We start from the raw sequence: 26,759 nt of genomic DNA, 5'->3' as shown, positions 1-26,759 counted from the left end.
TATTTCTTATCAATCTCACCCCCATCCTGAGCTGATGTAAAGGCAATATAATTTGCTAGAACAACACTTTTTTCAAAGGTTTTCTTTTTAGTAGATAAAATGCATATGCATATTTTAAAATATTTGGAAACATTCAAGAAATGCTCAGAGAAATAAAATAATCATTATCACATTTACAGCTATATAGGGATTTGATTTTGTTTGTACTCATTCTAAAACAACTGACTGCAAAAACATGAAGACGTTGGTAAAAAAAAAAAAATCCCAGTAAAGCTACAGAATTTTATTCTTCAGTTTTGCTTGATTTCTGAAGAAACCACACAGACTTGTGCAATATCATCATACTCGTATGTTCTCTTCAAAAATGTGTCTGTAAGTCTTAGGCCAGAGACACTCTAGAAGGGGAAAATATTTATAAGAGTTGTTATTAGAAAGACTTGTTAGTATTATAAAACAGCTGTTTTACAACAAAACTGTGCTAATAACTTACCTGCAATCCCTGCACTGAAGACAACAATGTAAGTGCAAGATGGAGGGATGAACTTGGGTGCAGCTTTCCAAGTTGTCTTCCTGAAACTCCACACCAGTGGATGGAATTAGTATTGCACATTTCTAAAACCAGATCCATAGTCCTTTCACTGCTAGAGGAAATTGAAAAACAGGAATAAACCTGTGGGCTTTTTTAAGCATTCAGAAACTGCAGACATGTAAAAACTTGATTATTATTCAGGTTACTATTAATCAAGATTCATAAATAATTGTAAGGTGGCAAGCAGTATTTATTGCGATGCACAGTAATTCAGTTGCAGGCAACTCTCTTTGACACAAGCATCCTGTCAGGGGTTTAACAATAGCGGAAAATATAATAGTGTTTCCATATTGGATGGACTACAAGCTTTTCATGAGAAGTATCTGCAGGCCACATACATGCTTTAATCCCTGGGCTCAACTTCTATTTAGAATTACTTCATTTAAATGTCACTCTTGCAACCCTAAGATGAGTTGTGATTTAAGTATGAGGTGCAATCAAATAATATTGCAGACAGATTCATGGAATTCCTCTACAGATTTTTGGCTATCTCCTAGTTCAGTACAGTATTAACAGATCATGGTAGAAGTTTTTTTTATTGTTGTTTCTTAGGGTTTTGGGTTTTTTTAATCTCTGTGTTTTAAGTAGTTTTGTCCTGCCACAAATCATAGTAAAGACCAGGTCTAAGTAATTTCAGGAGGAAGTACTGGACATTAAACAAAACCAGTCACAACTCACACACTCAGGAAAAAGTACAAGAATCACATGACATTGTTACCTGCAATTTGTTATTTTACATGTAATGTCAAAAGGTTCTTCCAAATTTACAGTATCTGGTATTGTCTCCAATGAAAGCCTTACATCACCATAACCAGGAGCCTGAAAAGGAACAAGAATGTGTATTTTTGGATGTTGGATAGGGAAATTGAAATTTTTACTAAAGTTTTCATTTCCTGGAAAAAGCTTGGAATAAGAGAAATCTGAAGAAAGAAGATGGACTGTGCTTTTGTTTCGTATGGAAATCACAGCAGCTCTCCATCTTCAACTGATGAACACCTTCTTCATAGGTTTAACAATTCATCCGATAAGGATGATCTTTATTATTACATCTTTCAGGAGAGTTTGTATACTTAAAGTTTTAATAGCCATATACTGTTCCTGAGAAGATCAGTTCAACCTAAGACCTCTGTTAGGGAGATAACAGATCTATGTGGACAACACCAGTAAAACTCCCCTGCATAAACCCACTATTCACATCCTAAGAAACAAGAGAAATTGCCATTTCGGTCCTCTATGCCTCTGCCAAAATTATTGTCATCAGTTAGAAAGCCACACGATATGAATACCTGTCAATTACCCATGAGCCAAACACATTTCATATGGTCTACTAATAAACCCATAGTAAATATCTTCATTACTACCAATCAGGGCTGATTCAAAATAGTAACCTGCAGATAAAAAAGCATGTTTATGTTTTCAATCCCCACAAATGACAGATCATGAGGAAAAAACACGGAAAAAAATTGTCCAGCCCGCCAAAGCTTAGTTATTGTAGATGTTCCAATTCTGCTGATAAAAAGAATATTGTAGTGGAAGTTACATTTACAGTGTGATTTAAAGATATTTCCAAAGAGGTCCAGAAAGTCAGTGACTGACAGGCTGGGAACAGGTTTTAGTCACATAAAATTTGCTACAGAGTAATGACAGCTGACATTTCAGAAAGCATGTTAAATTGGACGTTAGAGTAAGCAAAGGGATGTGAAGCCAATGGGGACTTAGATTAGTCAAGCAGTTATGCATTTGGAACTTTGCATGAAAGGGAAGTAATTATTCAGCACTGGAAAAATGCAAATATATTCAGCAGTATTAGATGACATGGAGGAACTGACTGAAAAAATTATACATAGTTCCCTAGACAACAGGTAGTTTTCCATTAACCTTAGGCTCTTTTACTAGAGAGACATTAAGAAAAAAACCCAACAAACACAAACCCACAATACAAGCAATGTTTTAGAGAATCAACTGACCAATTAAAAACAGGATCAGAGTAGATGAGACCACACCATACCTGCTGAACTCAAAAATGAGTTACCTCCAAGAACTGATGGTTAGAGGCAAAGGCCTTGAAGTAACAATAAAAGGAGTGACATAGGTTTTTGAGGTTATTGCTCAGATTATGGAATCAACTAGACAATTTCCTACTTGTGCTACTCAAGAATAATGTTCTTTAAATTCACACTGGTTCTAGTGTTGTCCTGTACTGAATGCCTGTGAGCATGTAGAGCACCCTTTGGCATACTGTGGACATGCACCTGCCTAGTCTGTCTCCCAAGAGACTGCAGTTGTGAATTCCGAGACCAAGCCACATTAAAACCCCCTCCCCCAAACAAACAAATAAACTCCCCAACAAAAAACCAACAAAAAAACACCTCCAAAAAACCCAACCAAAACCCCCAACCAAACCCACAAATTATGGTACATGGATACTTGTTTCATAAGTGCATTTCTGATCTGAGCCATACCAATTGACTGAGGAACATAATAGAGGTAAAATTCTGGGCCTGGGTAGGAAACATAGTGCTGACAAATAGATTAGGAGGAAAGTGATTAAGGGTGAGGTCTAGAAATTAAACAATCTGATAGCACTTAAAAAATTATGGGAAGAAAAGGGAGTTAAACTGCAACTCAGAAGGGAAGAAAATCTGATGCTTTTCTAAAGACAGATGTTGTTCAAAGTACACAAAACAGTTAGGGTTTTTCTGTTAATCACAAGGCACAAAACGATGCATGACCAAAACTAATCCTGTAGTATTGAAGTGTGTGCTTCACATGCAATTCTCAAAGGTTCAAAAAGAAGGGATGCAGAGTAAGACAATACTGATTTAGGGAGGGAAAAGAAATGTGTCTAAAGAGAAAATGATAGTAAAAGTTAGTTAAAAATGAAACTATTTATTGTTAAAAATAAGTGACAAGTTTCAAAGCAACAGGACTAAGTTTAGAAAAAGGGCAGTTTCTGATTTCATGGGGTTATGTACATACTCAACACCTCAATTAAAAATCAAAACATGTTTCAGTGATTTAGTGACTTTTTAGTGATTTCCTGTGAATTTCCAGGATCTGTGTTTGCCTACTTAGTTCCAAGTCAGTGTGACTTCCCTACAGAACTGCTCAATGTACGGGGACTAGGGGAAAGACAGAGGCAGAGACCCAATTATAAGCTCTGTAAACTTAGACTGAGATTCAATTGTCAAAGGTTTAACTACCCTTCCATTCTCTCTCAAAGTCAGAAGATGCAAGCCATGTTTAAGCACTGGATGGCTGTGGAGCTGACTTAAGCAAGACTGTAATTACAACTTAACATTCAAGAAAAATCAAGATATTAAACAGAACAGGATCTGTTTCAATCTGTTTTTGATTGAAACAGATTCAATCAAAACTGTGGACATGAAAGATAAATAATATTATTAATAAAAAAGATAAATAATATTATTCATAAAAAAATGTTATTCCAAGCTGAAACGTCTGTATGAACTTGGGAACAACTTCCATGTTGGCACATTTGAAGAGGTTATTTTGTCAGTTTGTTGCCAAATAGTATTCAATCAGCTAATTTTACTCTAACAAAGATATTCTGCAAGACTGGTTACTGTATTGTGACAAGCGCTCACTCCATTAACTTACCACACTTTACTGAAGAAATACATGAAATAACTCTGTAATACACCCTTCTCACAGAAAGGTGTGAATAAAAAATGATGCTCAGAAAGTAAGCAGCTCACACTTTTCCAAGTCATTATTGAAATTGTTTACTGAGTTTCCTTAAAAATGAGTGCCAAGTTAAACTAACACTTAAGTTATACTTACCATTCTTTGGAGCTGGCTAGTTTGCAGCCTTCCTCGTTCCCCCAGATTAGTTTTCCATACAATGTCTAGTTTACCAATCACTGTTACACCTTTTATTACTCCAGCTTTCTCTGCAAATTCTTGCTTTGGTTTTAGACAGTATAAGTATTGACGTGTATCCATAGGTTGTAAATAAGTCCTTGCACCAAAAGTAGACTCACTGAAAGGAAAAAGGTCTTAAACAGCTATTTTGAAGAAGACTAAGAACTCAACCTTTTTTTCTCCCCATCCCCCATCATTTTTACAGTATGTATACACATACTTTGATAATGGTAAAACGCATAGAATATTATTTGTTTTCACAACAGAAAACAGCTCTAGAATTTATGTAACACCAAGGACCATGGGGAAATAGAAGAACCTGTTCTTCTAAGATAGAAATCCACTCTGCTACATTATAATTAATTATCTGGCATCTTACAATTTAAACAAAAATGCTGGTAATTTTTCTTCTGCTATTTGTTTTCCCTCACAGTAAATCCCAATGCCATGAAACTACGACTCCTATTCAGGAGAAAAACCATTACAGTGGATGCAAACACTTGGTAAGAACAAAGCTTCATTATGCTGCAGATGAATCCTTCAATGAGCAACGAGAAGACAGAATTTTCACTTTAGCCCCTACTGCTGAAGCACTCAACCATCACCACCAAAACCCCAAGCAACTGCAAAGCACAAATAGCCACAGTTACCTTCACTGTAGTCAGTTATTCTGGTATTAGGTGTTTAACTAAATTAAACTAAATTAATTTCAGCATGACGAACTTTTACATTCTAAGACTCCATGAGGGTGTACCATTGATCCACTCTGACTGGTGCCTTGCTATATCATGATTAGAGCAAGTGAAAACAGAAAGCAGTTTACAGATAGGAAGCAAGGATTAGTCAGATGAGTCCTGTAAGGCTAAGTATTTACACAGAGATCAGGTCAAAAACAGATTTGGGTTAAATTTTATATAGGAGATACTGAAATAATAGCATGCTTTCATGCTACCATGTCATTATTTTTACAAATTATTTGAGGAGTAGGCTGGATATTTCTCTGTTAATAGAATTATAGATTAAGAATAGTTTCTCTAAAAAGAAAACTGTAACAGTTTTTCCAGTTGAATACATAATAGGAATTTGATCTTTTTACTCAAGTGAAGACATATAATCCCTTCCATTATAGACAAATAAGTAACTAATACTTGTATCTCATGAAATATTAATACAAAGCATTTCAAAGTAAAATGTCCTGAATGTGAACATACCTTTCCCCTGCTGTGTCAACTGTGTTCAGTTCTGCAACATTGTACATCATAGACGGCTCTAAAGAAACCTTCTCCATAAACATTGGAGAGGTAGTGATATTCTGAATTTGAGCTTCCAAAAACACTTCATCTGTCTGGAAAAAAAAAAAGTTCAAGTTTGTGAAAATACAATCAGTGTTATTGAAAAGAGTAGGCAGTCCTATTGTTAAAAAAAGTCACACATGTTTAGTTCATGCCTGCAAATCAAATTAATTAATGCAAGAAAAAACCTTAATCCCAGTAACAATAGGAGCAAAAGTGTTAGTCAACAGGTATCTTGCCAAACAATGGATGTGGGATAATTTTGCTATGTTCTAACTATCACTTATTTGTAATGCATTAAATCACCACTTCCCAAGGCTTTTGTCAATTTAATAGCAATTCAAGCTTTTATCCAAATTAAAAAATTGAATAAATGGTGAGGAATTGCAGTGCACAAGTACATGCCATGCCAGATAACTAGTGCATCAAGCTGTATAAAAAATTAAAGTAAATGAATTTTTGTTTAACTGAAGTAAAATAGTTCAGGTACATGCTCTGATTTAATATTTATTATTAAATACTAGCATTCTAGCTAAAATGCAAAATCCAGCCCCTTCTCTCCCTCAGCTGCATCATGCCAAAGGCTACCAATATTGTATGTATCCAAAAATTTAACTGATGCTCTACCTTCAGAACATCTGAAGCCAATGCCTCAAGACAGTATTGAAGGACCACTTCTAGTACAGAAACAAAAGCTGTGGAGTTGTTAAACTTCAGAAGATGAAAAACCATGGAACTAGAGAAATTTTTGCCTCACTTCTTTTGTGGAATTGCAGACCAGTGAAGTCACTTTGCATGTCTAAAAATCTCAGGATAGAATATTATGGAAGACTCAGTCTATTAGAGATATGACCTCTCAGAAAAGTGAAATACCACAATTAAAGAAGTGCCAGTTAAAAAAGGGATACCAAATTTGCATTTACAAAGAATCACTGATTCAAGTCATTGGATTAAATGATTCTTGTAGGCCCCTTCTAACTGAAATAGTCTATTCTACAAATTCAGACTGAAGCAATTTGAGTATTTTGTTATGATAAATTTTAAGAAAGTACTTTTGTGGGGAAGGTGGAACAAAACTTATAGTTTATTTCTGATCAGTGTAAACAAATTATTTTTTATACAAATGTAGTCCTGCTTCTAAATTACAAAATAAAAGTGGGACAGGATAGCAAAAATATGTTTAGTCTGAAAAAACTGTGTTAGAAGGACAAATACAGAATGGTTGTGTAACTTTTTGTATTGCCTTATAAACACATTAAATACAAAGCAGCCTCTATATAGTAATGAAAACTGTGTAACCTCAACAGGTTCAGAGACACTTCATGCTTGCAGGAACTGGAAATAAGCCCAACTAAAACATAGTTCTCAGTAATCATTACTACTACTGCCTGTCATTTAATTGATACAATTTATATCCCATAAATCCATTGCTCAAAGTGTCCATTTACCCAAATTTTAGTAGTTTTCAAAACAGCAGAAGTTTAAAAAAGCTAATTTGAAAGGGAAAAGAAAATACAAGCAGCATAATGAAAAAGCAAGTTAGTTTTGTGTTATTCCTAATTTAGTTTAGTATTACATTTTTTTAAAAAAAACAACTTGTCAAAATATGCAGTTTATTTTAATACAAGGCAGGCCTTAAATTGAAATCAGACTGCAGACGTAACATAGTAACTCAATCAACTGTTACATGCAGTTAAAATTGTGAAGTGCAGTTCCAGCTAGCCAAAGGAAGGAAGAACATCCAACTGCTGCTGCTCTCTCCTCAAACCCACTGTCTCCACCAACCAGATGTGAAAAGTTCTGTCACAGCTTACACAAGCAGTGCTGTAGTGAAACCTACATTTCCATGGGTCAAAAGTAGAAAAAATTTAGAAGGAAATAATTTCTCTTTTCAAATTATAGAGCTAATATAATTTTGGTGAGGTATTCTATAGGAGGACCCCCACAAGAATCTGTAACTATCAAGTTCTAGTTTCAACAATGGGTATTAAAGAAAGAGCTAACCATTTAAATGATTAGCTGCACATATAAAGACAAGAAAACATCAGTTTATGATAAGCAGAACAAACATTGCTTTTCCATTATGTTTGTAAAGAATGTCAATAACAAGCACAGAGACAGTTAAGCAATTAAAAAAGCATACATATTTATAAAAAAATAAATAAAAATTACCACAGAACTGAGGTCACTCTAATGGGAAAATAAAAAAAAGAACACATTAGAGAAATTAGGGTTAAATGTTAAAGAAAAAGGAGGCTAACTTCCAAACAAAATGCATTTCTGCATTTTTTTGCACCATTTAAACAAGATAGCATTAGTAAGACAGAAACATAAATAAAAATGGATGCAAACAAAGATGACAACTACATTTCTAATAACTTGTAGGTAGCATGGTTACATGGTTTACTAGCTTTGCTTCAGAACCAATCCAAAGTAGAGCTTAAGGCACACAAATCACAGACAAGATATGGTAGAATAAACTGACTCAAAAAAAATAGAGTTAGTTTTTGAGTAAGTTTAAAGTTTGTCCTGAATTTCAGTTCATGCAATGGGTTGTATATGAAATGGAAAAACAGTCCTTGTCGCCCTATAGACAATTTGAAGTATCCTGATATATAATGTCAAAAATAATGTGGTAATGTGTCCTAGCAAAGCTACCATGTTGCCAGTTATAACAAAATTTGGCATAATATCAAGAAAAACTCTATTCTGAATTTTCATCAATCCAAAGACCCAGCTTTAATTGCAAACTTTGTTATCTACCTCCCTGTGCATGCTTGCAGGAACAGAACCTTTTACAGAGCCTTTTTTTAAGGCACATTAAAGTCAGTGAGAGAGTAATTCAATCCCAGGATTGCAGCAGGTTAGGGCAACAGGACATGTGTTCTATGCATAAATTTCAGGGATCAACTCCATTTGGGTGCTACTGCAATACAAGCAATAAGCAAGAAGATTAAGTTTCAGCATCATTCCTTGTCTTAGAAGAAATTAAATTATGAATTATCATTAGAATATTAATAGAAAACAATTTTAGTAACAGGCATTATGAATAGACAGCATCACATCCATAATCTTAACGGTAACAGTTTAACTGGTTAGTTAAAACCTTTAGAAATCTTTAGTTAACTAATAACTGACACATACCATTTTTTTCTCCCCTGCTCTCAAGGATAATAGTCAGGATGAATTTCTTGGTGCTTTCTCAGCAACATATTATCACACACAACAGATAACCAAAGACTTATTTCTAGGTTTTTAGAAGTCAATTGAATTCTATGGTCACAAGACATAGCAACACTTCATAGACTTTCAGAAATTAGATAGGAATGCTACCATACCAGTTTGCTAGGCAAATGGAAATTGCTCACTTAATATCATCTGAAGTCTTTTTAAAAAGTTTTTTTTTCAATAAATTGAATGGGTAAGATGGTAATGGGAGTTGCATAAGTTCATGAACAGAAAGAATAAAAGGCATCAAAGAGCCTTTTAAAAACTCTACAGCAGAAAAAAAAAAAGTCACAAAAAACACCCCAAACCCACATGTACTAGCTCAAGCGCTAAAGCTTCTCATAGATTTTTACCATTAAGAATTGGTGGCTAATTGAGAATTAAGTAAGACCCTTATTAAGACCAGTCAGTATAACAACTATGAAAAAAAAAATTATCCATGTAAAAAGTTTGCCCAGAATTATCTTAGAGAGGTGCTTCATCACAAACTTTACACAGGAAATATAAAGAGATAGCAACATTTAATTATCTGTCCCTCTTTTCCCTACCACACACAGCTGAAACAATAATATAATCCACACACTAAATAAGAGATTTATTTTGCTCACAGAGAAATTAACTCATTTCTTAGAGTTATTTTTGTTTTTAAATCACAGCAGGAGATATTTCCAGACATTCACACTTACAGATAATAGCAGCTCTATAAAGAGTTTAGCCAGTGCTGTGTTTACGCTCCAATACTGTTTAGGTACTCACACCTGGTCAATGTATGATTTGAAGCCTGTGGCCTACAGATAAGTACCAAATTCTTCTCATGAACAAAGGCAGACATCTAAGTATGTCCAAATATATATGCAAGGCATATATAAGGTGATTTAGTTTAGAAGCACTGTGGGTAACTGTCACAAACCTAAAACTTATTTACTGAAGGGTCATAGTTACATTGGGAAAATTTAAGTAATTTAAATTTAAATTTTCCCCACTCTGATAAATTGTCATCTCCTTTATGAACAATTAATCTCATTTATAGTAAGTATTCTATTAGCCTAAGCATACAAGCAATAATTGAAAGTATTTGAGATCATTAGAAACCAGAATATATCTAAAAGTAGTCAAGTCAATTATATTAAGGTCCTGACTTCTCTTTCACCCCTCCACCAAAAGCCTATCTATTTTTAAACTATACAAGGTATATCTACCACCATTATTCCATTAGAACGGTTCACTTTTTCTCAGAAAGGTGTAGCTACAAAACACTTTGAATTTAATCTAAGTAACCAACCCAGCAGGCCAAAACAAACCTGAATACACACAGTTCTCACCTCTGCATTGTAGAATTTGGTTTTCACATCTAGTGGTTTAAGAACCTGATTGAAATGGAAAAAAAAGACAGATTGACAATTGGTTTTTCAGACAACATCAGCATAGATAGTTTTGAAGTGCTAAGGTCTTGTATTAAGAAGTGTTACTTCTCTGTTTGATCCTAAATATAGCAGGTGCATGACAGAATCAACTCAAGAGTATATCCTTGCTGCTTCTTACCTGTGCACACTTGACTGCTTTCCTACTAAGCAGCCTCCTCATACTGAAAACAAATAATTCTCCACCTAAGCACTGGCCCCTTACAAAACTACCCAAATCCAGCCCTCTAAGCAGATTTGTGTGTTTAAAATAACACTATATTCATCCTGGGTCCTGCAGTGGTCTGCATTTGCTTTCAACTCTGAGCAAGAACTATCTAACATTTACAAGTCCTTCAGAGTTTTGGAACAAAAATTACTGAGGGCTTCTCTAAACATAAACGAAACAGTTAACTAGCCACATGTTTAGCTTTATTAGTCTTCACTTCCTTCTTGAAAATGCAACTGTTCCAGGAAATTAAAGAAAATCATAATACATAAAATAAGTATATAATAAATAATATTAATCTTATGAGAATCAATCAGAAAAAGAAGGCAACTCGATAATATAATAAAGTATTGGTTCTTATTACTTGAATTTTCTGTATAAAGCCACTGCAGTTAACACATTCAAATATGAAGAGTATATAAAGCAATGTAACTGAAAGAAATAATCTTCTATCTTACTTATAATGAAACTAATTTAAATTCTATTTCTGAAGACACTTGTTTCTCATTACACAGAGAAAGTTTCTTTTTTTGCATGTAAGTGCACTGCATCCTGAGAGACCTCTAATGTTCCAAGCTATCAACCAACTTTTTAGCACTGAAGAACTCAAGATCAAAAAGTTTTCTTTGCAGAAATTTTTCCATTTTAAAAGGCAGCAAGTTAAAATCTTTCAAGTATTCAAAACTATCTCTCTCTAGTAAAAAAAAAAATCAAATTTTTAATTTAGGTCTTGGTTGGTTGAGAGAGGATTTTTTCTGTCAAATATTTTTCTTCATATATTCATATTCATATATTTCTTCTTACATTTTTATAAGAAGTGGGCTTTTAATAAATTTTCCAACATACTGATAAACAATCTTTCCATTCATTGCAGTAAATTTCAATTGGCATTCCAGTAAAATACAAACAATTATTGTGAGGTTCACAAACCACCCAACCCTAGAAAGCTTCATTCCTTCTCCATGAAGACATAACACTGTTAATTACTTAGAGAAATCTTTGGACCAGAAAGGCACCATCAATCAGTATAAAACTATATATAATGGTTTTTTAAAAAAGCTGATTCAAATCAACTAACATCAGTTCAACCTATGAAATGCTAAAAAATGTAACTGAAAAATCTGAGAATCTGTAAAAGAGTATTTTTTAAATTATAAAATAGCTAGTGACATTTCAATCACTAGCAGTCATAAATTCTCACTGTAAAGATACAATTCAGTTTTCTGTAACACTTCTTTTTGTTTGTTCTCAGGTTTCCTACTGGTGTCTCCATGTCAAATTTAAAAACTAACAGCCAAAAGTCTCAGTGCAATGTTTTTCTCATAATGAATCACAGAGTATTTACAGAAGGTGCAAAAGTACATATATACTTATGCTTCCTTCTTTGAACAAAAGGCTTCACATTTGACAGACAGATGACTTCAACTGTTTGAACAATTCAGTTGCCTATGCTGCGTTCAGTTAAAAATCATGGCAATTACACCATGCATGCAGAACCCCCCAAAAAGTGCACAAGTAAGTTTGCACACAAAATCTAAAGGAGTCAAATCAGTATCTTGTACAAAGCACTGACAAGAACATCACAAACAGAAAAAAGATGGGATCTGAAGCTTGCACATGCATGTGCAAGCAATCAGAGAAAGCCTAGAGGGGACAGAGAAACAGAACACTGATGGAGAAATGGAAAGGGAAGTAGTTTCATAAGGAGAGCAAAACAAAGCACACAGATGAAAATTACCTTCACTGAAGATGAAGAAACTCTACAAAGATGCTAGTTTTAGAGGGAGGGTAACACAAAAATTTATATGGAACTGTTTTCCCTAGGATTGTAAGGAAACTCCTTAGACTAATCAATACCTGGCATTTCACAGCCCACGAGTACTAACAGCACTCAAATGTTCTTTCTAATGCATCTAAAGACTGAAATTCTTTTTTTCCTGAAGTATACAGATAGAATACTAGAAAACAGCAAAATGCAATCACCCCATAGTATCACAGAGTATCTTGAGTAGGAAGATAATCACAAGGACCATCAAGTCCAACTTCCAGGAATATGTGCCTGAGAGCATTGTCCAAATGCTCCATGAACTGTGTCAGGCTTTGTGCTGTGACCACTTCCCTGGGGAGCCTGTTATGGGGTCCAAAGGTTCTTCAACCTTTTGGGTGAAGAACCTTCTCCTAGTACCCAACTCAAACCTCCCTTGGAACAAATTTGGATGAAACTATGTAATATTACCATATTACCAGATGCTCTGTCAGAGTATCTATAAACATGTACTCAATAAAGTATGTCATGTAATACCCCATTCCATGAAGATCGGTCCAACAATATCCAAGTCTCAATATATTTCTCAAAAAATTAGGCATATGTGAAATACATAGTAAACAGCAGAACCAGTCCACAGATTAGTTTCTTCCTTTCCTCAGTCACTCTATCACAAGTCTTGAAATTTGCATGATGGAAGAAAAGGTTTAAATCTGTCAATTACTTCTGCTGGTACTAGATATAGCACCATACACTTCTTTACTTAAATTCCTTTAAAAACTGAACTCTTTAATTCCAGGTCAATTCCACTATTTAATAAGGTTACACCCACCAAAAGAAAAATCAGAATTTTTCAGTATAAGCTCAATAGTTGGATGTATAAAAGCCAGAATGACCAGTATTTGTTCTGTTTAAAAATAGTCATAGACCTGTTTGCTACAAAAAGTGACTTTTTAAGACTAGATTTTTTCTCAATAAATTAGCAAAAATTATTACATGTAATTTTTATTAGTTCTGAGATGTTTAACTATGTGGTAATTAGAAAACACCAGTTTGTGTGAAGTTTGAAGCAGGGGCTTTTAATGGTTCACTTTTAAAAGGGAATGGATTTTTGGTACATAAAAGTGCTTATGAAGTATTAAATGTTTTAAAATGTGTTTTCTTGACTCACACACTTATTAAAAGTACAATAAAATACTTCAAGAAATACCTGAAATTTGAAGAATTTTCTGAAGTACATCTTCTCTCCAGTCTGCGTAGTATAACTCACTGCACAAACTAAGCTGAAAAAAAAAAAAAAAAAAAAGTTGTGTTACTTTAAATCTTGTCCTACATTAAAAGCAGAACAGCATGCATGTACTGCAGTTTCATTTAAGCTCATTTAATAATAGAAAAAAAAAATTACATATGTGTTCCTATCTCCTTTACTTCATGATGGATCACATCATCAATGCAACAGTCAGGTTTAAGTTCTGCCACTGCAGCACTAGAAGCTGAAAGGTTCAAACGCTGAGAACTTGTCTGAAGATCAGCCTGGGGACAGGAAAACAAAGCACTGGTTAGAACTACAACTGTTTAACACAACCTAAAGAAAGTAACTTATGTTATAAAGTACTAGGTTTCACTGAGCATTTTGCGCCCTACATGCTTTCACACATCCTTTAAGAGCTCAGTTGGCCAGAACATGGGGCTCACAACACCAAGGCTGCAGGTCAGATCCCTGTGTGGGCTACTGCCCTAAGAGCTGGAGTTACTCATCCTTGTGGGTCCCTTCCAACTCAGAATATTATGTGATATTCTTGACTCAGACACCTTCTGTGACATTTGTTAAGATAAGATACTTACAAAGCTAAAGACAAGTTCTAAAACATACAGAACCATTCAGCTTTACAAAATCTCTATTTACTTTTTGCATTGAGTTCCACAATGATTTCTGAAATTTCTACTCTCAGTGTTTTATTTGTTCAGTAAACACAAACCCTCAACTCTCTAGAAAATAATTCATACAATATGCAGATCAGTGTATGCTTCTCTGTATGGAATTGAAGACCTCATTGAAAGTGAACGTAAGTGACTATAACTCCATTTTTTAGCTGTGGAAGTTTTGCCACACCAATTTTCAGAGAAGTTTTAAATAGAAGGGTGCACGTCCAAAGAAGGTCAGTGGAGGTGGGGGGTTTAGCCAGCAGAAAAAGGCTCAGGTGAGGGACTTTACTGCTCTCTGCAAGTATGTGAAAGAAGGCTGTAGCCAAATGTGAGTTGGTCTCTTCTCACACATAACAAACAATTTGAACAAGAGGAAGCAGCCTCAAGATGCACCAAGGGAGGTTTAGACTGGATAGCAGGAACAATTTCTTCACCAAAAGGATTGTCAAGCATTGAACAGGCTACCTAGGGAAGTGGTTGAGCCACCATCCCTGCAGGGCACTGTGTAGAACTAATGTGGGACTTGAGGACACGGTTTAGAAGCGACTTGGCAGTGCTGGCTTAACAGCTGCACTTGGTGACCTTAACAGTTTTTTCTAACCTAAATGTATGATTCTGTAACAAATCAATTTTTTGACACAGTCCTGCTTTTTCATTTTAATCTTCAAAGACTTTTATAGTAATTCCTACTTTTGCGTCTTACTCTTTCCAGTTTTCAGGTAAATTTTCTGGATTGGAAAAAGTGACATATATTTCCTAGAGTCTATGTATTAGCATTAAACATACAATATCTTGTTAGAAAATATAATCATTGTATTTTTTTAATAAATCATTTTTAAGTGGATTTCTCTTCACATACCTTCACCAGTATGTCCTTGACAACCTGATTGCTATCATTGTGCACACTGATATAACTGGAAAATGTCTCTCCCAGAAATATATTTCTGTATTTCAGGAAAAAAAATAGTAACAGTTATTAAAAAACGGAACACTTCACTGAAACACTTAAGTTCACACACACACACATTTGCCAGATCAAACCCTAGAAGTAAACTGGCATTTTCACACCCATACTTCTGAACCCATCCTTCTAAGACAATCAGTTTTAAAAGAGAACAAATCAGAGTTTTTATAGCTAAAAATCTGACAGAAATAAGAAGATGGCTTTCAGTACCCACAAAATTCACAGTAGTAAATTCTGTTAGTATAACATGTGGTTTATAGTAGTGCGTTACCTTAGAAATTCACCCACAGCTGCAAATCTCTTTCAACTTTCAATCCTTATTTGGATCAGTCAGGCTACAGACAAGAAACACCAGACAGCATACACATATATATTTATAAATCAAGCCACACATTATTTTAAAATGACTGAACACTGTTGCAGAACAATGCTACTCAAATAGAAAGAGAAGTATGAATCCTAAACCTTGCACATTACAGTTACAATCATTTATTCTTACCCAAAATTTTGAGGCAAAGTCAGCATTTCTCCCAACATCAAAGTTTCAGCACCCTTTACAGTAGAAGGATCATCTTTCATGAGCTGGTTAAAGAGATTACCTGTAAAAATATCAAGTTGCTATTATTTAAATATTCGCTAAGTCCAAAGGTTTGTCTGCTTTTAAGGTAGACACTTAACCACTTACTCAGATGTAGTTTATTTTAGATCTATTTCTCTTACAATAAACTTATTTAGGGATGAAATACATATCCACAGGTCTGCCTGTAAGTTATAACTAAACTTCAAGATTCTTGCGTCCAATAATGTACTCAGTATATACACAATCCAAAGGCATTGCTCAAATTAACACTGAATTTTTAGAGAAATTCCATCTATCTAAACCACTACATAACAGAACTAACCAATCTCACTTACTTTCTTCTCCTGCTTGCTTTGTATTTCCACACAACTCTCCTTTTTGAATTTTTCCTTTGACTCACTTATACATGACTTCTAGACTTCAACTATTTCTGGGAGACAACCCAGGGATTTCCAATCTATGATGGCACACCAAGCATAACACAACTCAAACCCAGTGATTCTTTGCAAGACTGCTTTTCTGCAGAACATTCATGTGTTGTTTCTAACTACCAGGGCCTTTTCTCCAAATTAAAAAAAATGAAATAGTAATGCCAGTATTTCTCCACTTACACATTTCCCTCATAGAAGCGCTTCTCACTGTGTATGTCAGCTGATCAAACTTTGAGGTCATGTGTTTGAGTATCACCACCAAAGTTTCAAGATCAAGTCAAAGATCAAGAGCTATAGAGTGCACCTTGGTACTTTCTTTAGCTATTACCAAATCTTAAATATATTGCTGTTTCAGGTTAGAGTCTATGGGAGGTCATGATTCCTCTAACATCTAAGTGTCAGATGGTCACATTGCTTAACTTCGTAAAACATACATAATAATGTCAGTAGAAAAGACTTACCTGGCAAATCTCTTTCTTCACAAGTCACTGGAATATTAGTGAATAAGGTAGGTTTGGTGAGCCTCATCACTGCAAAAACAACAAAAAAACCAAACCAAAACCATCAGTCAATCAAACAACTATTTTTAATTCTGTTTTACATGAATAATTATGCCTTGCACTTCTTCCACCATAAAAAAGAAGAACGGGAAAAAAAAAAAAGGCACGCAAACACCCAACAAACCACAACCACCAAATAATCTCAGCTTGAAAATGGATCACATGGCCTTTCACAACAAAAAAACCCCTTCCTGCCTCCCTGTTATTCTAAGATCCAAGAACACTGGTAATGCCATGTTCCCTTTTGCCTTCTATCCCTGGTGAACTAGCCCACTAATCTACCGCTTTCAATTTGATGTGCTAAAAGCCTTACACCTGCTACAGTGTTTAGTGCTTTGTGGTCTTCAGAAATGTATCAGTTTCCTCTCTTTGTGGGACTCTTCCAGGTTAAGGGCCTGTTCTGTGACCCTTGCTGCCCCAGAATGGGACGTGATGACTCCGAGGAACCCTTTTAGTCAAACCCCAGTCTCTAAGAAATTGCATTTGCATCTGCATCTTAAACTGTAACACTCCACACAAGTTAGAGTTACAAGACTAAAAGCCTACATTATTTATACTACTCTATTTTTTTCTAAGTCACGAACTTTAAACTCAAACCACTAAAACGAGCACAAAACCCTCGTGAAAATACTTACAAGAAGCTATTTTATTGATACTGTCAAAATCAAAATCAGTGAGATTTTGCTATTAAAAGCCCTCTACTTCAAGTAAGTGGTATTTTCAAAGGCCATTTTAACTCAGACTCAGAATTACATTATTTCACTATATGACAGATTTAGGTGCTGGCCTCTTAAAAGAATTTCTCCCTCTTCAAATTAACCAAAGGCCCTAAATTTGTATATAGCTTATTATGAAAGCATTCATATAATACAAAATACAGCATTCTAATCTTAGGTGTTAATCTGATCAGAATATGTAAAACCATTAGGGTTTATTTTCTCTGAAACTTAAAAACATAACACTAACTAAAACTAAAAATAAACCAAAAGGAATGCTCCTGATTGCAAAAAGTTTATCAATACTTTTGCACTGACACATGTATGGTGGGTTTATTTTATTGTACTTTGTACACCTACCCTCTCCAGACAGCATCACTGTTTCCAGTGGGTAAGTATTCAATACTTTGATATACATTTGGGTACAGTGGGCTGTATTGGTTCACAAGAACTTATGCTACCATACAGCTGACCTATGAAATTAGGCATTGACACAATTCTCACTTTTCATATAAATATATAATCTTTTTTTATGGTGAAAAGTTGAAAAATCAGGACCTTTGAAGACTTAAAACCATGAAGTATATTAAACAAAACCCAATCAATAGTGAACCACATTCAACATCGAAAACTAAAAGAAAAGATACTAAATTACACATGCTTGTGATATAAACATTCTTTGAAAGAACAAAATGAAAGCCTAGATTTCAGCTTGTATACTGCTACTAACCAAGACTGTAGCAATTCTGCAGAGCAACCAAAGGATGGTGTTCACTCTTACAAATCAGTTCCTAGCTGAAGTGCTCACAGCTAGCAGGGCATCTACCATTATTCACATACAAAGCAGCACAAAGCTGGCAACAATCTCTCCTTCTCTTTAGTAATATGTTTGTTTTGCTCTTTTGTCAATATACAAATAATCTAGTGGGGTTGTATTACTGGCATTATCTAATTTTATTCAAATTCACACTAAGACTGTATAACTAGTACTTGCTGACTGTTTCCAAGAAAAAGTTAAGTCATGTTTCAGAAAATAATACATCACAGAATGAAGCCAAACAAAGTATGATAGGTATATTATCATATTTATTAGGATACTAAATTAATGTAAGAAAATATATAATCTCTTTTAAGACCCCTAGACACAAAATACCTAAAATAGAACTCAAATCACACTGCATTTTACTTCATTTTCTCTTCAAAAATGCAAAAGAAATTTGTTACTATTAATGTTAAGCTTATATAAAGCTCTAAAACTAATAACAACCCTCAGTTACAGCACAGTTATAATGCAGGCTAGACAGCATTTTGCATCAATTTTGCTAAGGGTCATAATAAATGTCACACACCCCCCAAACATCAACATAAACACCTACAAATGTCTAAAGATTCAGCCAAAGTTTAAAAATACATGTCAATACTCAAATGGAGCAATTTTAATCTAAAACCAAAAAATAATACCTACAATAAAATATAATTATTCAACACAAGGATGTCATAAAAATGTTAAGTCAAAGGGGAATTTACTTTGTTTTTACAGAGGAACCTCTGTTATGCTTATGTACACTTTAGTATTTGTAGATTTCTAGGTTGTCATTAATGCCACTGACACCAAACACTTGTTTTCCCCTTTTTCTAAAGCTACAGACCTTGACCTCCAGTTACAGAAAAACTATCTAGGATAGCAGGAGTGCAAATGCATAACCTTGCAGTCATATTGATCCCCGTTTAACTTCTCTACTGACCCTCTCAAGTTTCAGATGAGAAGGGACAACATGCCCTTGGAACACTTCATTCTTTCAGGAGACAAAAAGTCATGCTAAACTCAGCCTTTTATGACCATAAAAGGCATTCAAAATCTCAAGACAGCAAACAAGAGGTTTCAGATAGAAGTCTCATTTTTAATTTCTTCACTTTTAGCTGGAAGCTAGTGTTTTGTTTGTTCCCAAACATAATTAGAGACCAAAGAACAGAAACATCAGGAAAAAATAATTATCAAAGGCATAAAACAGCAATTATGAAATGGTTCTTTATTATCAGCTCACAGCTTCCACTGAAGCTATCATTAATATTTCTCGTGAAAATACTGGTAACATTTTTAAGACAGTGCATATATCCCACAGAAAGTAAGCTTGTACTTCATGGGAGGTATATGCTTTAATTAAAAAATCTCACAACTACCTTCAGGAAATAAACAGATCTTGAAAATCTTAATGTCAGTTACAGCTATTTAAGCTATCACTAACAACTCACTTTAAAACATCTTTCTTTCTTTCTTGCAATTCCAATGAAGCAGAGAGGATGTACTTTGCTCAACTGAAAGCATTAATTTATTATCTGACATAGCTTGCCACAATAGTCTGGAATTTTTACTTTAATTCTTTTCTTTAGACCACCAAGGTAGAGAAAAGCTATAAAATGCAGTACTAAGTCAAACAGAAACTTACTAATCTTAACAGAACTGTAAGTCTTGTGGCAAAAAAAATTACAGAAATACATCATTTAGTTAGAAAACTGTAGCAAAGTAACATCAGTAGTTTTCTTACCATTAATTTATCAGTTGTTCTAAGGTCTATATATTTTACACTGCTTTAAAACTCTAGTATTTCTGACAGTAATTTTACTATTAAATTATATCTTGAGTTATAAACTAAAATAATTCCATATTTATGTACAAGCAAATTCATTTTATCTGTAAGGCTTAGCTTTTCCCTAAGAATATTTCTAACATATTCACAGTATAATATATCACAGAAAATCCATATCTGTCCCACAGATCTTTGGATAGTAGCATTGCAAGATGGCAATTCATTCTGTTTAATGAGTCTATTCAATTTTATCCATATGTCCTCCAATTCTGGTTTTTACAAATAGACTGTTCAATTGTCCACTTTGCTCTACAAAATGCATGCAGCTTTAGTCTTTCCAAATTATTCTGCAGTTCTTGAGATAAAGGTTGAATCTTTTCTTTGAGTTTAGCACTAGGGAGAGAGACACTCCAAGACCTTTTCAATTTTTGTTTTCCATTAGGTGATGGTTCTCCTTGATAGTCCAAGTAATTGTTCTGTGAACAGCCTGTGCTTGAATTAAAGTCAGACCACGTTCATGCTAGAGTGAAACTCAAGGAGAATTTTTTTGTGCAGTCATAATCAGGAGATCCTGTAACATATTCTGAAGGTGTAGAAAGCTGTTTCAATTCTTCCACTTCCTCACAAGAAATAACAGGTGCCTGCTTTCTTGGTTTGAGAGGAAGTCTTTTAAATCATTTGGAAACCAGGGTGCAAAATCTTGGTAACTGGCGAATGGGGAACTCCTTCACTGCTGCTTCTGCAAATTTCTGCAGTTTTATTAGATCTCTCTGATGTGGTCGATAGTGTAAGACCACTTCCATGCTTGAATAGGAGGAATCCAGTGATTCTTAGGAAAACAGTCTCTTGATAAGGATTCTTGTATCTAGACTGAAACATCTTATTTACAAGAATTTCCTTGCCCCACGATGCAAAGCTCAGTGGAAAACAGGACCTAAAGTAGAAGTGTTATAAAACAATAAGATACTACCAATACTAAGACACATGTTGCTAGGATATTTTTCAAGAAAGAAACAGGTAGTAAAAACACGTGAGATATATTTCAGAACATTCTATTTTATCTAGGCTGAACATCAGTGGCTGTTACTCCATCACCACCAGTCTAACTTCAGTACACTGAACATTATCCACATGCACACTGCTTACTCAAAACAGTCCAAGAGAACTCTTCTACTGTCACTATCTCATACTTGCCATCCATCACCATTTCGGTTATAAGGCACACAATTACTACTGTCTGTTTTCAGACAGTAGTAATTTAGCAGACAGTAGTAAATTTAGCGGGACAACTTTTAAAGTCACTTCCCTCCTATATATCAGCATTTTAAGCCAAGGCACATAAAGTAACTAGAAAACACATATGTTAAAGAAACCCTTCCCAAAATAGTACTGACTGATACTGTAGCTTTTGAAGTAAAAAGTTAAAAGGGAAATTCTCTAGGCAAATTAAAGCTGCCTGCTTCCATTTTGTATCAGAACTACACCATCTAGTTTTAGCCTCAGAACTTCCAAGCATTACATGTAACTATGTTTTAATCCCTAAGGAATTGATTAATTTCTTAATTATTAGACTTTTGGAATAACGAAATGATTTATTAAGTCGTTGAAGGCTTTATACTTCCATACAAAGATTATATTAAATGCAGGAGCATCGTGAAGGGAGAACAGAAAACACTTATGAAACATAAGTAAACATGCAGTGTTGCTCTCCTATTTCCTACCTTTTCTCCCCTTTTCCCCAGTCCCTGCAAGAAATTTGCAACCATTTCCCTGATGGAAATTTGCAAGCAATTTGCAACCATGTTCCTTGATGGAGAGCAGTAACATAAATGATAGTAAAACAGTAACATGTAGGATTGCCACTGCTGAGATATTTTTAATACAGCCACAATACAAATAAATCCCCACACCTTCCTCACTCCTGCAAAACCTACAGCCTGGATTAAATTAAATACAATACAAAACCAAGGATGGCACTGGTTCCTTTTAAATGCAAAATGATCCACCAAAAAGCTTTTTGCTTTGAATTAATTATCATCAAAATGCATTTGGCAGCTGCTGATGTTTCATGTTGTCATGTTTTTGCCTTTATTGAGTGTATGTGTGTTTGAAAAGAGCTTGTTGGGCTTTGAATGATGGTTAACAGATATTACTATCACAGGAGGCACCATTAGAAAATTTGCCCAGAAGAGTTTAAAACTAGAAGACGGTCTCTGAAATTAGTCATACCTGCACTACTTTATCCATCTGGGCAGTCTCACTAATCCAGAATGCTAGCAGAGGTGAGATTCTAACCAGCTCTTTATACACGTACATAACTAGCAGCATTTATGATTCAGAAATGATCAAATTCTTCACAGGGCTCTCTTGATTCCTACATTAATTTTGGAGGCATGCAAGTGACCTACACAATTGTATTTGCACTCTTCGTCGTCCCCGAATCAACGAGGTAAGCCTCATAGCTACATATTTAAGCATGAGGTGAAAAAGGCAAAAGCCATCCAAAAGGAAATCACGGAATCAACTGCGTTGGAAAAGACGTCTGAGATCATGGAATCAAACGTAAAATTGAACACCACCTTGTAAGCAGACCATGGCCACAAGTGCCACGTCCAGTCCTTCCTTAAACACTTTCGCTGACGGTGACTCCACCACCTCTCTGAGCAGCCCATGCCACTGTCTCATCACCCTTCCTATGCAGGAATACATCCTACCCACAACCTAAACCCCTCCTGACGCAGTTTCAGGACCGTGTCCTCTCGTCCTGAACAAACAACAAACAAAAGAGCCTGCAGATGGCACTAGAAAGGGAATTTTAGCTGAACATCTTCCTTGAAGCCTTATGCGAAGCAGTGACACAGCCGGGCAGCCGCGCTGATCCATCACGCCAGGTGCACTCCTGTGGTGTGCGGGCCACGGCAGAAACAGCCCCCGCGGCTCCCTTACGCTCTCGGCACCGAGCGCCGCGGGCCCGAGCGCTGGGCCGCTCCCTGCCCACCTCCTTCTGAACAGCGGGGAGAAAACCCTCGGCTGCGGATCTGAACACGCTGTTTCACCACCGAACCAGAGCCGGGAACCGGCGGGGCCGCCGCTGCCAGTACCTTTCAGAGCCAGCAAATGCTCCTGCTTGGGCTGGTTGACGTCCATGGCCTTCACGCCGCGGGATGGCCGGCGGAGCGGGAGGAGCCGCGCAGGCTGCGGCAGCGGCACGGCCGTCCAGGCTGCAGCGCGGAGGAAGGGACTACAGCTCCCAGAGCTCCGCGGGCGGCCCCCGCCTCCTCGCCTGCCGGGGCCGCCGTGGGGCACGCTGGGAGGCGTAGTTCTGCGGTTCTGTAGTTTAGCGGTCTTGCAGGGCGGCGCCTGCGCCCGCCGGGGCGGTGCCTGGGGCGGTGGCGGCTCCGCGCTCCTTCCTGCGGGGCCGCTCCGCTCCGCCCTTCCCGAGATGGCGGCCCTGGCTGTAAACAAGGCCGGGCCGGAGGGCGGCCGCGGGCCCGGCGCTGGTGGTCGCGGCCCGGCGGGCCGCTGCGGTGAAGGTGAGGCGGCGGCTCGGACCAGCTCTGTGGCGGGCGGCGGTTGCCGGACGAGGACGGGAGGCCTGTGGTGCGGATAGCCCCTGGGGTGCCGGCTAAGGGACCTGGTTTTCGGGTTTTTTTTTCTCGCTATATGATCCTCAGTTTTGCTTTTCGTTTATAGCTTGAGATGTTCCTGCCCGCAGCTGTTTTGCTCGCGCTAGTCGGTGCTGCGTTTGTAGCTTGCTAAGTGGCTCGCTTGGTTATGACTGACCTCTTTATGAGCATCATCTGCGAGGGGAAACTCCATGGGCAACACTGTGCTCTGGCAGGGTCTTGCTGGCCATTCCCTTTTCCTGCGAGGATGTTCTGCTGGTTGTGCCTCTTGAGCAGTCGGCTTGTCTTGTGGCAATGTATTAAATAAAGTTGGGTAGGAGCCAGTGGTGGTCAGGCAGGATGCTGAGGAGTTTAAAATGTTCAGTTTGTGTCTAATTATTTATTTACTTTCACAAAATCGATAGTATGCGTGCATAAAGCAAAATTACTGATCGGCTTATGTGCTGTGATTGGCATGAACATCTGTAAAATAAAGTCTTACTGCCTGACGTTCTGCTTTTTAATTAGCTCAGAACCAAACATGATCTTTTTTAACTTACAGGTTCTGCGTGTGGGGTCTGTGAAGATGTGTTTTCTTTGCAGGGGACAAAGTTCCCGGCTGCTGTTGTGTGGCCATACGTCTGAGCCATGACTGTCTTACCCGGCTTCCCCTTCACGGCAGAGCAGTTCGTTGTCCTTTTGACTCGACAAGTTACTGAATAGGTAAGAAATAGAAATCTGACATTCTTGAAACCTGTCAGTCAAAGATACCTAGAAGATCATGCTTGACACAGATCTATTGTGCTCCACTTAGTGATAGTGTTTCCAAATAGGAATGTGCAGTAAGGAAAAGAATAATGAAGATTTTGCCTTCATGTTCTGGACCTGGGCTGCACGCTTTTGCTGGACATCTTCTTGTACCCATCTATTACAAAGGGACTGCTCTGTTTAATGTTTCTTTGTGAGGGTTCCTGAATGAGTATGTTTTCTGTTGTCCTGAATACTAAAACCATGGCAATTAGTCAGTAACGTTTTGACCAACAGATTAGCCTGATTTCATGATGAAGAGGGAAGGAGCAGTGATAACAAACCTGGTTTTTCAGTATTAGTGACTTCTATGCATGCAATAATTGGTAGTGGCAGGCTATTAACAGGAATTCCCCTCCTATAAGAGTGTCTGCACAGTGTATTTGAAAGATCAGATAAAGCTTTTTTCTTACAGTGGAAGTTTATTTTAGACAAAGATGACATGCATATAATTTCTTCAGAGTAAGAATTACCTACTCAACATGGGGTTATAGAGAAGACAAGTTATCAGATGAAGCTGTAACAAAAGAACTATTTAATAGAACTGGCTCCAGCAGTTTTGAATAGCATTGGAGGAAAAATAAACCTGTTGAAAGGAGAACCTTTAGAACAGACATCTCTAATCTGGTAAACCATAAAGAAATGTTTAAGTATCAAATTCACTCGACTTTGTCGTATGAGACTGCTAGGAATTATTAAGGCACTCTGCAGGATGTTTTTGTGACGATAGATATCAGGAAAAGAAATATCAGTCTCGTATGAAAGCGGGGTTTGTTTTCTGTGCAGAGGAAGATGGTAAAGTATGAGAATCGTGAATGATTGCCAATCTAGTAGAGTGGTTAAAAGAGTAATGGTTTGTTGACTTCTTATCTATGACTGTACAGCTGCACAAGATTTCTTAAACTATGCTTTTAGAGGGAGAATGTTTCGAGCACAGCACTCAATCCTGTTGTTATGAACATTTTTGTCCAAGACCACTGCTTTTTTAATTATGATGGGGAGCTTGATGCTTCTTACTTTTTATTGCACAATTTTTCCCCAGGCTTCTGAAAGGATCCTATAATATTTTTTTCAATGTGTTTCATGTTTGTTGAAAAGGAGCTTAACAAAAGCATTTACAGATTTTTTTTTTTCATCTTTCTGAGGGAGTTTTGATGAAGTGCACTGAAATGTTATTAAACCTCCAAGACCCCCCAAGTTAGGAGAAGGATGAAAAGCTTCAGGATCCTTATTATCAAGGATAATAGAGTTGGCATCCTGCTGCCTAACACTAGAAAGAAGAAGGATGCACTGTGATCAACAGTTGCTCACAAAAGTAGTGGGTAGAAAATCTTAGCAAAACAGCTTAAAATAAAAATACTTGTGTGAATAAAAGTCTGCATGGTGATCTGAGGCAGGGGGAGGTCACAGACACTTTAATCTTTCTTTATCCAACAGCCTTGAGATGTTATTCGTTCCAGGATATAAAACCAGGATATAAAATCAGTTTTGTGGAGTGCCAGCTCATCATAGCCCCTCTTTGAGACAACTGTATGTTTGGTGCCTTGCTCTAATCACCTAGTAGTTGCTGCTGTTGGTTAATTTGTTGCACTTGTCTGATTTGTTCTAGAGCTTAGGAGTGAGGAGAGGAGAACTCAGGACGCGGGGGAACTTTTTGTACTTCCCTCCATTTGAGGATATGAGAAAGTGCATTCTATGCTCACCCTACTGCCATTTCACCACGTAATGGATTTAATGAAATAATGTTCTCTAGTCTCAGAGAGTTGTTTAGTATATAAATCTTGATTATAGGGCCGCTGCCAAGAGAAAATTTTATTGGAAGAAAAGCTGTAAAATTAGGACCTAAGGCCACCTGTGCTGAACAGTTTTGTAATCAGTAACTATGGATTTTGTGGAGACTTTTAGTTGGTCTAAAGTAACCTATAGTTCCTTTTTTCCATTTGCTCTTGTTACTGAAGCACTTAATACTATATTCATCCAAGTTTTCCTAAATAATCTCAGAACTTTTTGAAATAATTACTGGGGGATCTGTATATGCATAGATGTAGCTGTGTTTTTTTGGAACTGGACTCTTCATTTTAAATATATAGGGCTGTCTCTTCTTTCTATATAGCTGCATGTGAAGGCAGGGATGAAAGTACCTTGTGAATCAGGATTTTTGGAAATATGTGTTCTGCAACTGAAAATTTAAATG

At 36.5% G+C, this 26,759-nt stretch overlaps 3 protein-coding genes across 6 annotated transcripts in view; 1 reads left to right on the top strand and 2 right to left on the bottom strand.

Annotated features, from left to right (window-relative positions):
* Positions 1-268: 268 nt before the first annotated feature.
* TRAPPC13 (trafficking protein particle complex subunit 13) lies at positions 269-23,356 on the bottom strand. 4 transcript variants are annotated; one of them, XM_066339773.1, is made up of 13 exons: positions 23,255-23,356; positions 16,751-16,819; positions 15,778-15,877; positions 15,174-15,258; positions 13,794-13,921; positions 13,599-13,671; positions 10,317-10,361; positions 7,939-7,956; positions 5,686-5,819; positions 4,394-4,592; positions 1,308-1,408; positions 491-641; positions 269-395 (listed from the first exon to the last, which is right to left on the bottom strand). In XM_066339773.1, exons 1-13 carry the CDS (start codon positions 23,298-23,300, stop codon positions 291-293), a joined length of 1,254 nt encoding a protein of 417 aa, XP_066195870.1. In that variant the 5' UTR covers positions 23,301-23,356; the 3' UTR covers positions 269-290. The 4 variants fall into 4 exon arrangements, with proteins under 4 accessions (XP_066195870.1, XP_066195871.1, XP_066195872.1 ...); XM_066339774.1 differs by having other exon boundaries at positions 491-638; XM_066339775.1 differs by lacking the exon at positions 7,939-7,956.
* SHLD3 (shieldin complex subunit 3) lies at positions 19,380-23,362 on the bottom strand. Its single transcript, XM_066339778.1, is given in 4 exon segments — positions 19,380-20,422; positions 20,425-21,087; positions 22,383-22,917; positions 23,255-23,362. Coding segments are annotated over 2 exon segments (798 nt in total). The 5' UTR covers positions 20,957-21,087; positions 22,383-22,917; positions 23,255-23,362; the 3' UTR covers positions 19,380-20,156.
* Positions 23,363-23,461: 99 nt separating this feature from the next.
* The window catches only part of TRIM23 (tripartite motif containing 23), a 28,811-nt gene continuing 25,513 nt past the window's right edge, over positions 23,462-26,759 (top strand). The window contains 4 exon segments of the mRNA XM_066339779.1: positions 23,462-23,686; positions 24,321-24,375; positions 24,377-24,398; positions 24,400-24,481. Of these exon segments, the coding sequence (XP_066195876.1) occupies positions 23,596-23,686; positions 24,321-24,375; positions 24,377-24,398; positions 24,400-24,481 (250 nt within the window). The 5' untranslated portion in view covers positions 23,462-23,595.

The sequence above is a fragment of the Sylvia atricapilla genome, chromosome Z (genome assembly GCF_009819655.1).
Source record: "Sylvia atricapilla isolate bSylAtr1 chromosome Z, bSylAtr1.pri, whole genome shotgun sequence".
In the NCBI taxonomy this organism is placed as follows: domain Eukaryota; kingdom Metazoa; phylum Chordata; class Aves; order Passeriformes; family Sylviidae; genus Sylvia; species Sylvia atricapilla.
This window is presented reverse-complemented; position numbering and strand designations above follow the sequence as displayed.

Excerpts from the sequence above, each read along its gene's own strand:
- TRAPPC13 (XM_066339773.1), bottom strand. The coding sequence starts at position 23,300 with ATGGACGTCAACCAGCCCAAGCAGGAGCATTTGCTGGCTCTGAAAG. Across the intron at positions 10,362-13,598 it reads GAAAATTCTTCAAATTTCAG|GTTCTTAAACCACTAGATGT; the intron begins GTATTTCTTGAA and ends CATTTCAATCAG. Across the intron at positions 4,593-5,685 it reads GTTGACACAGCAGGGGAAAG|TGAGTCTACTTTTGGTGCAA; the intron begins GTATGTTCACAT and ends TTTTCCTTTCAG.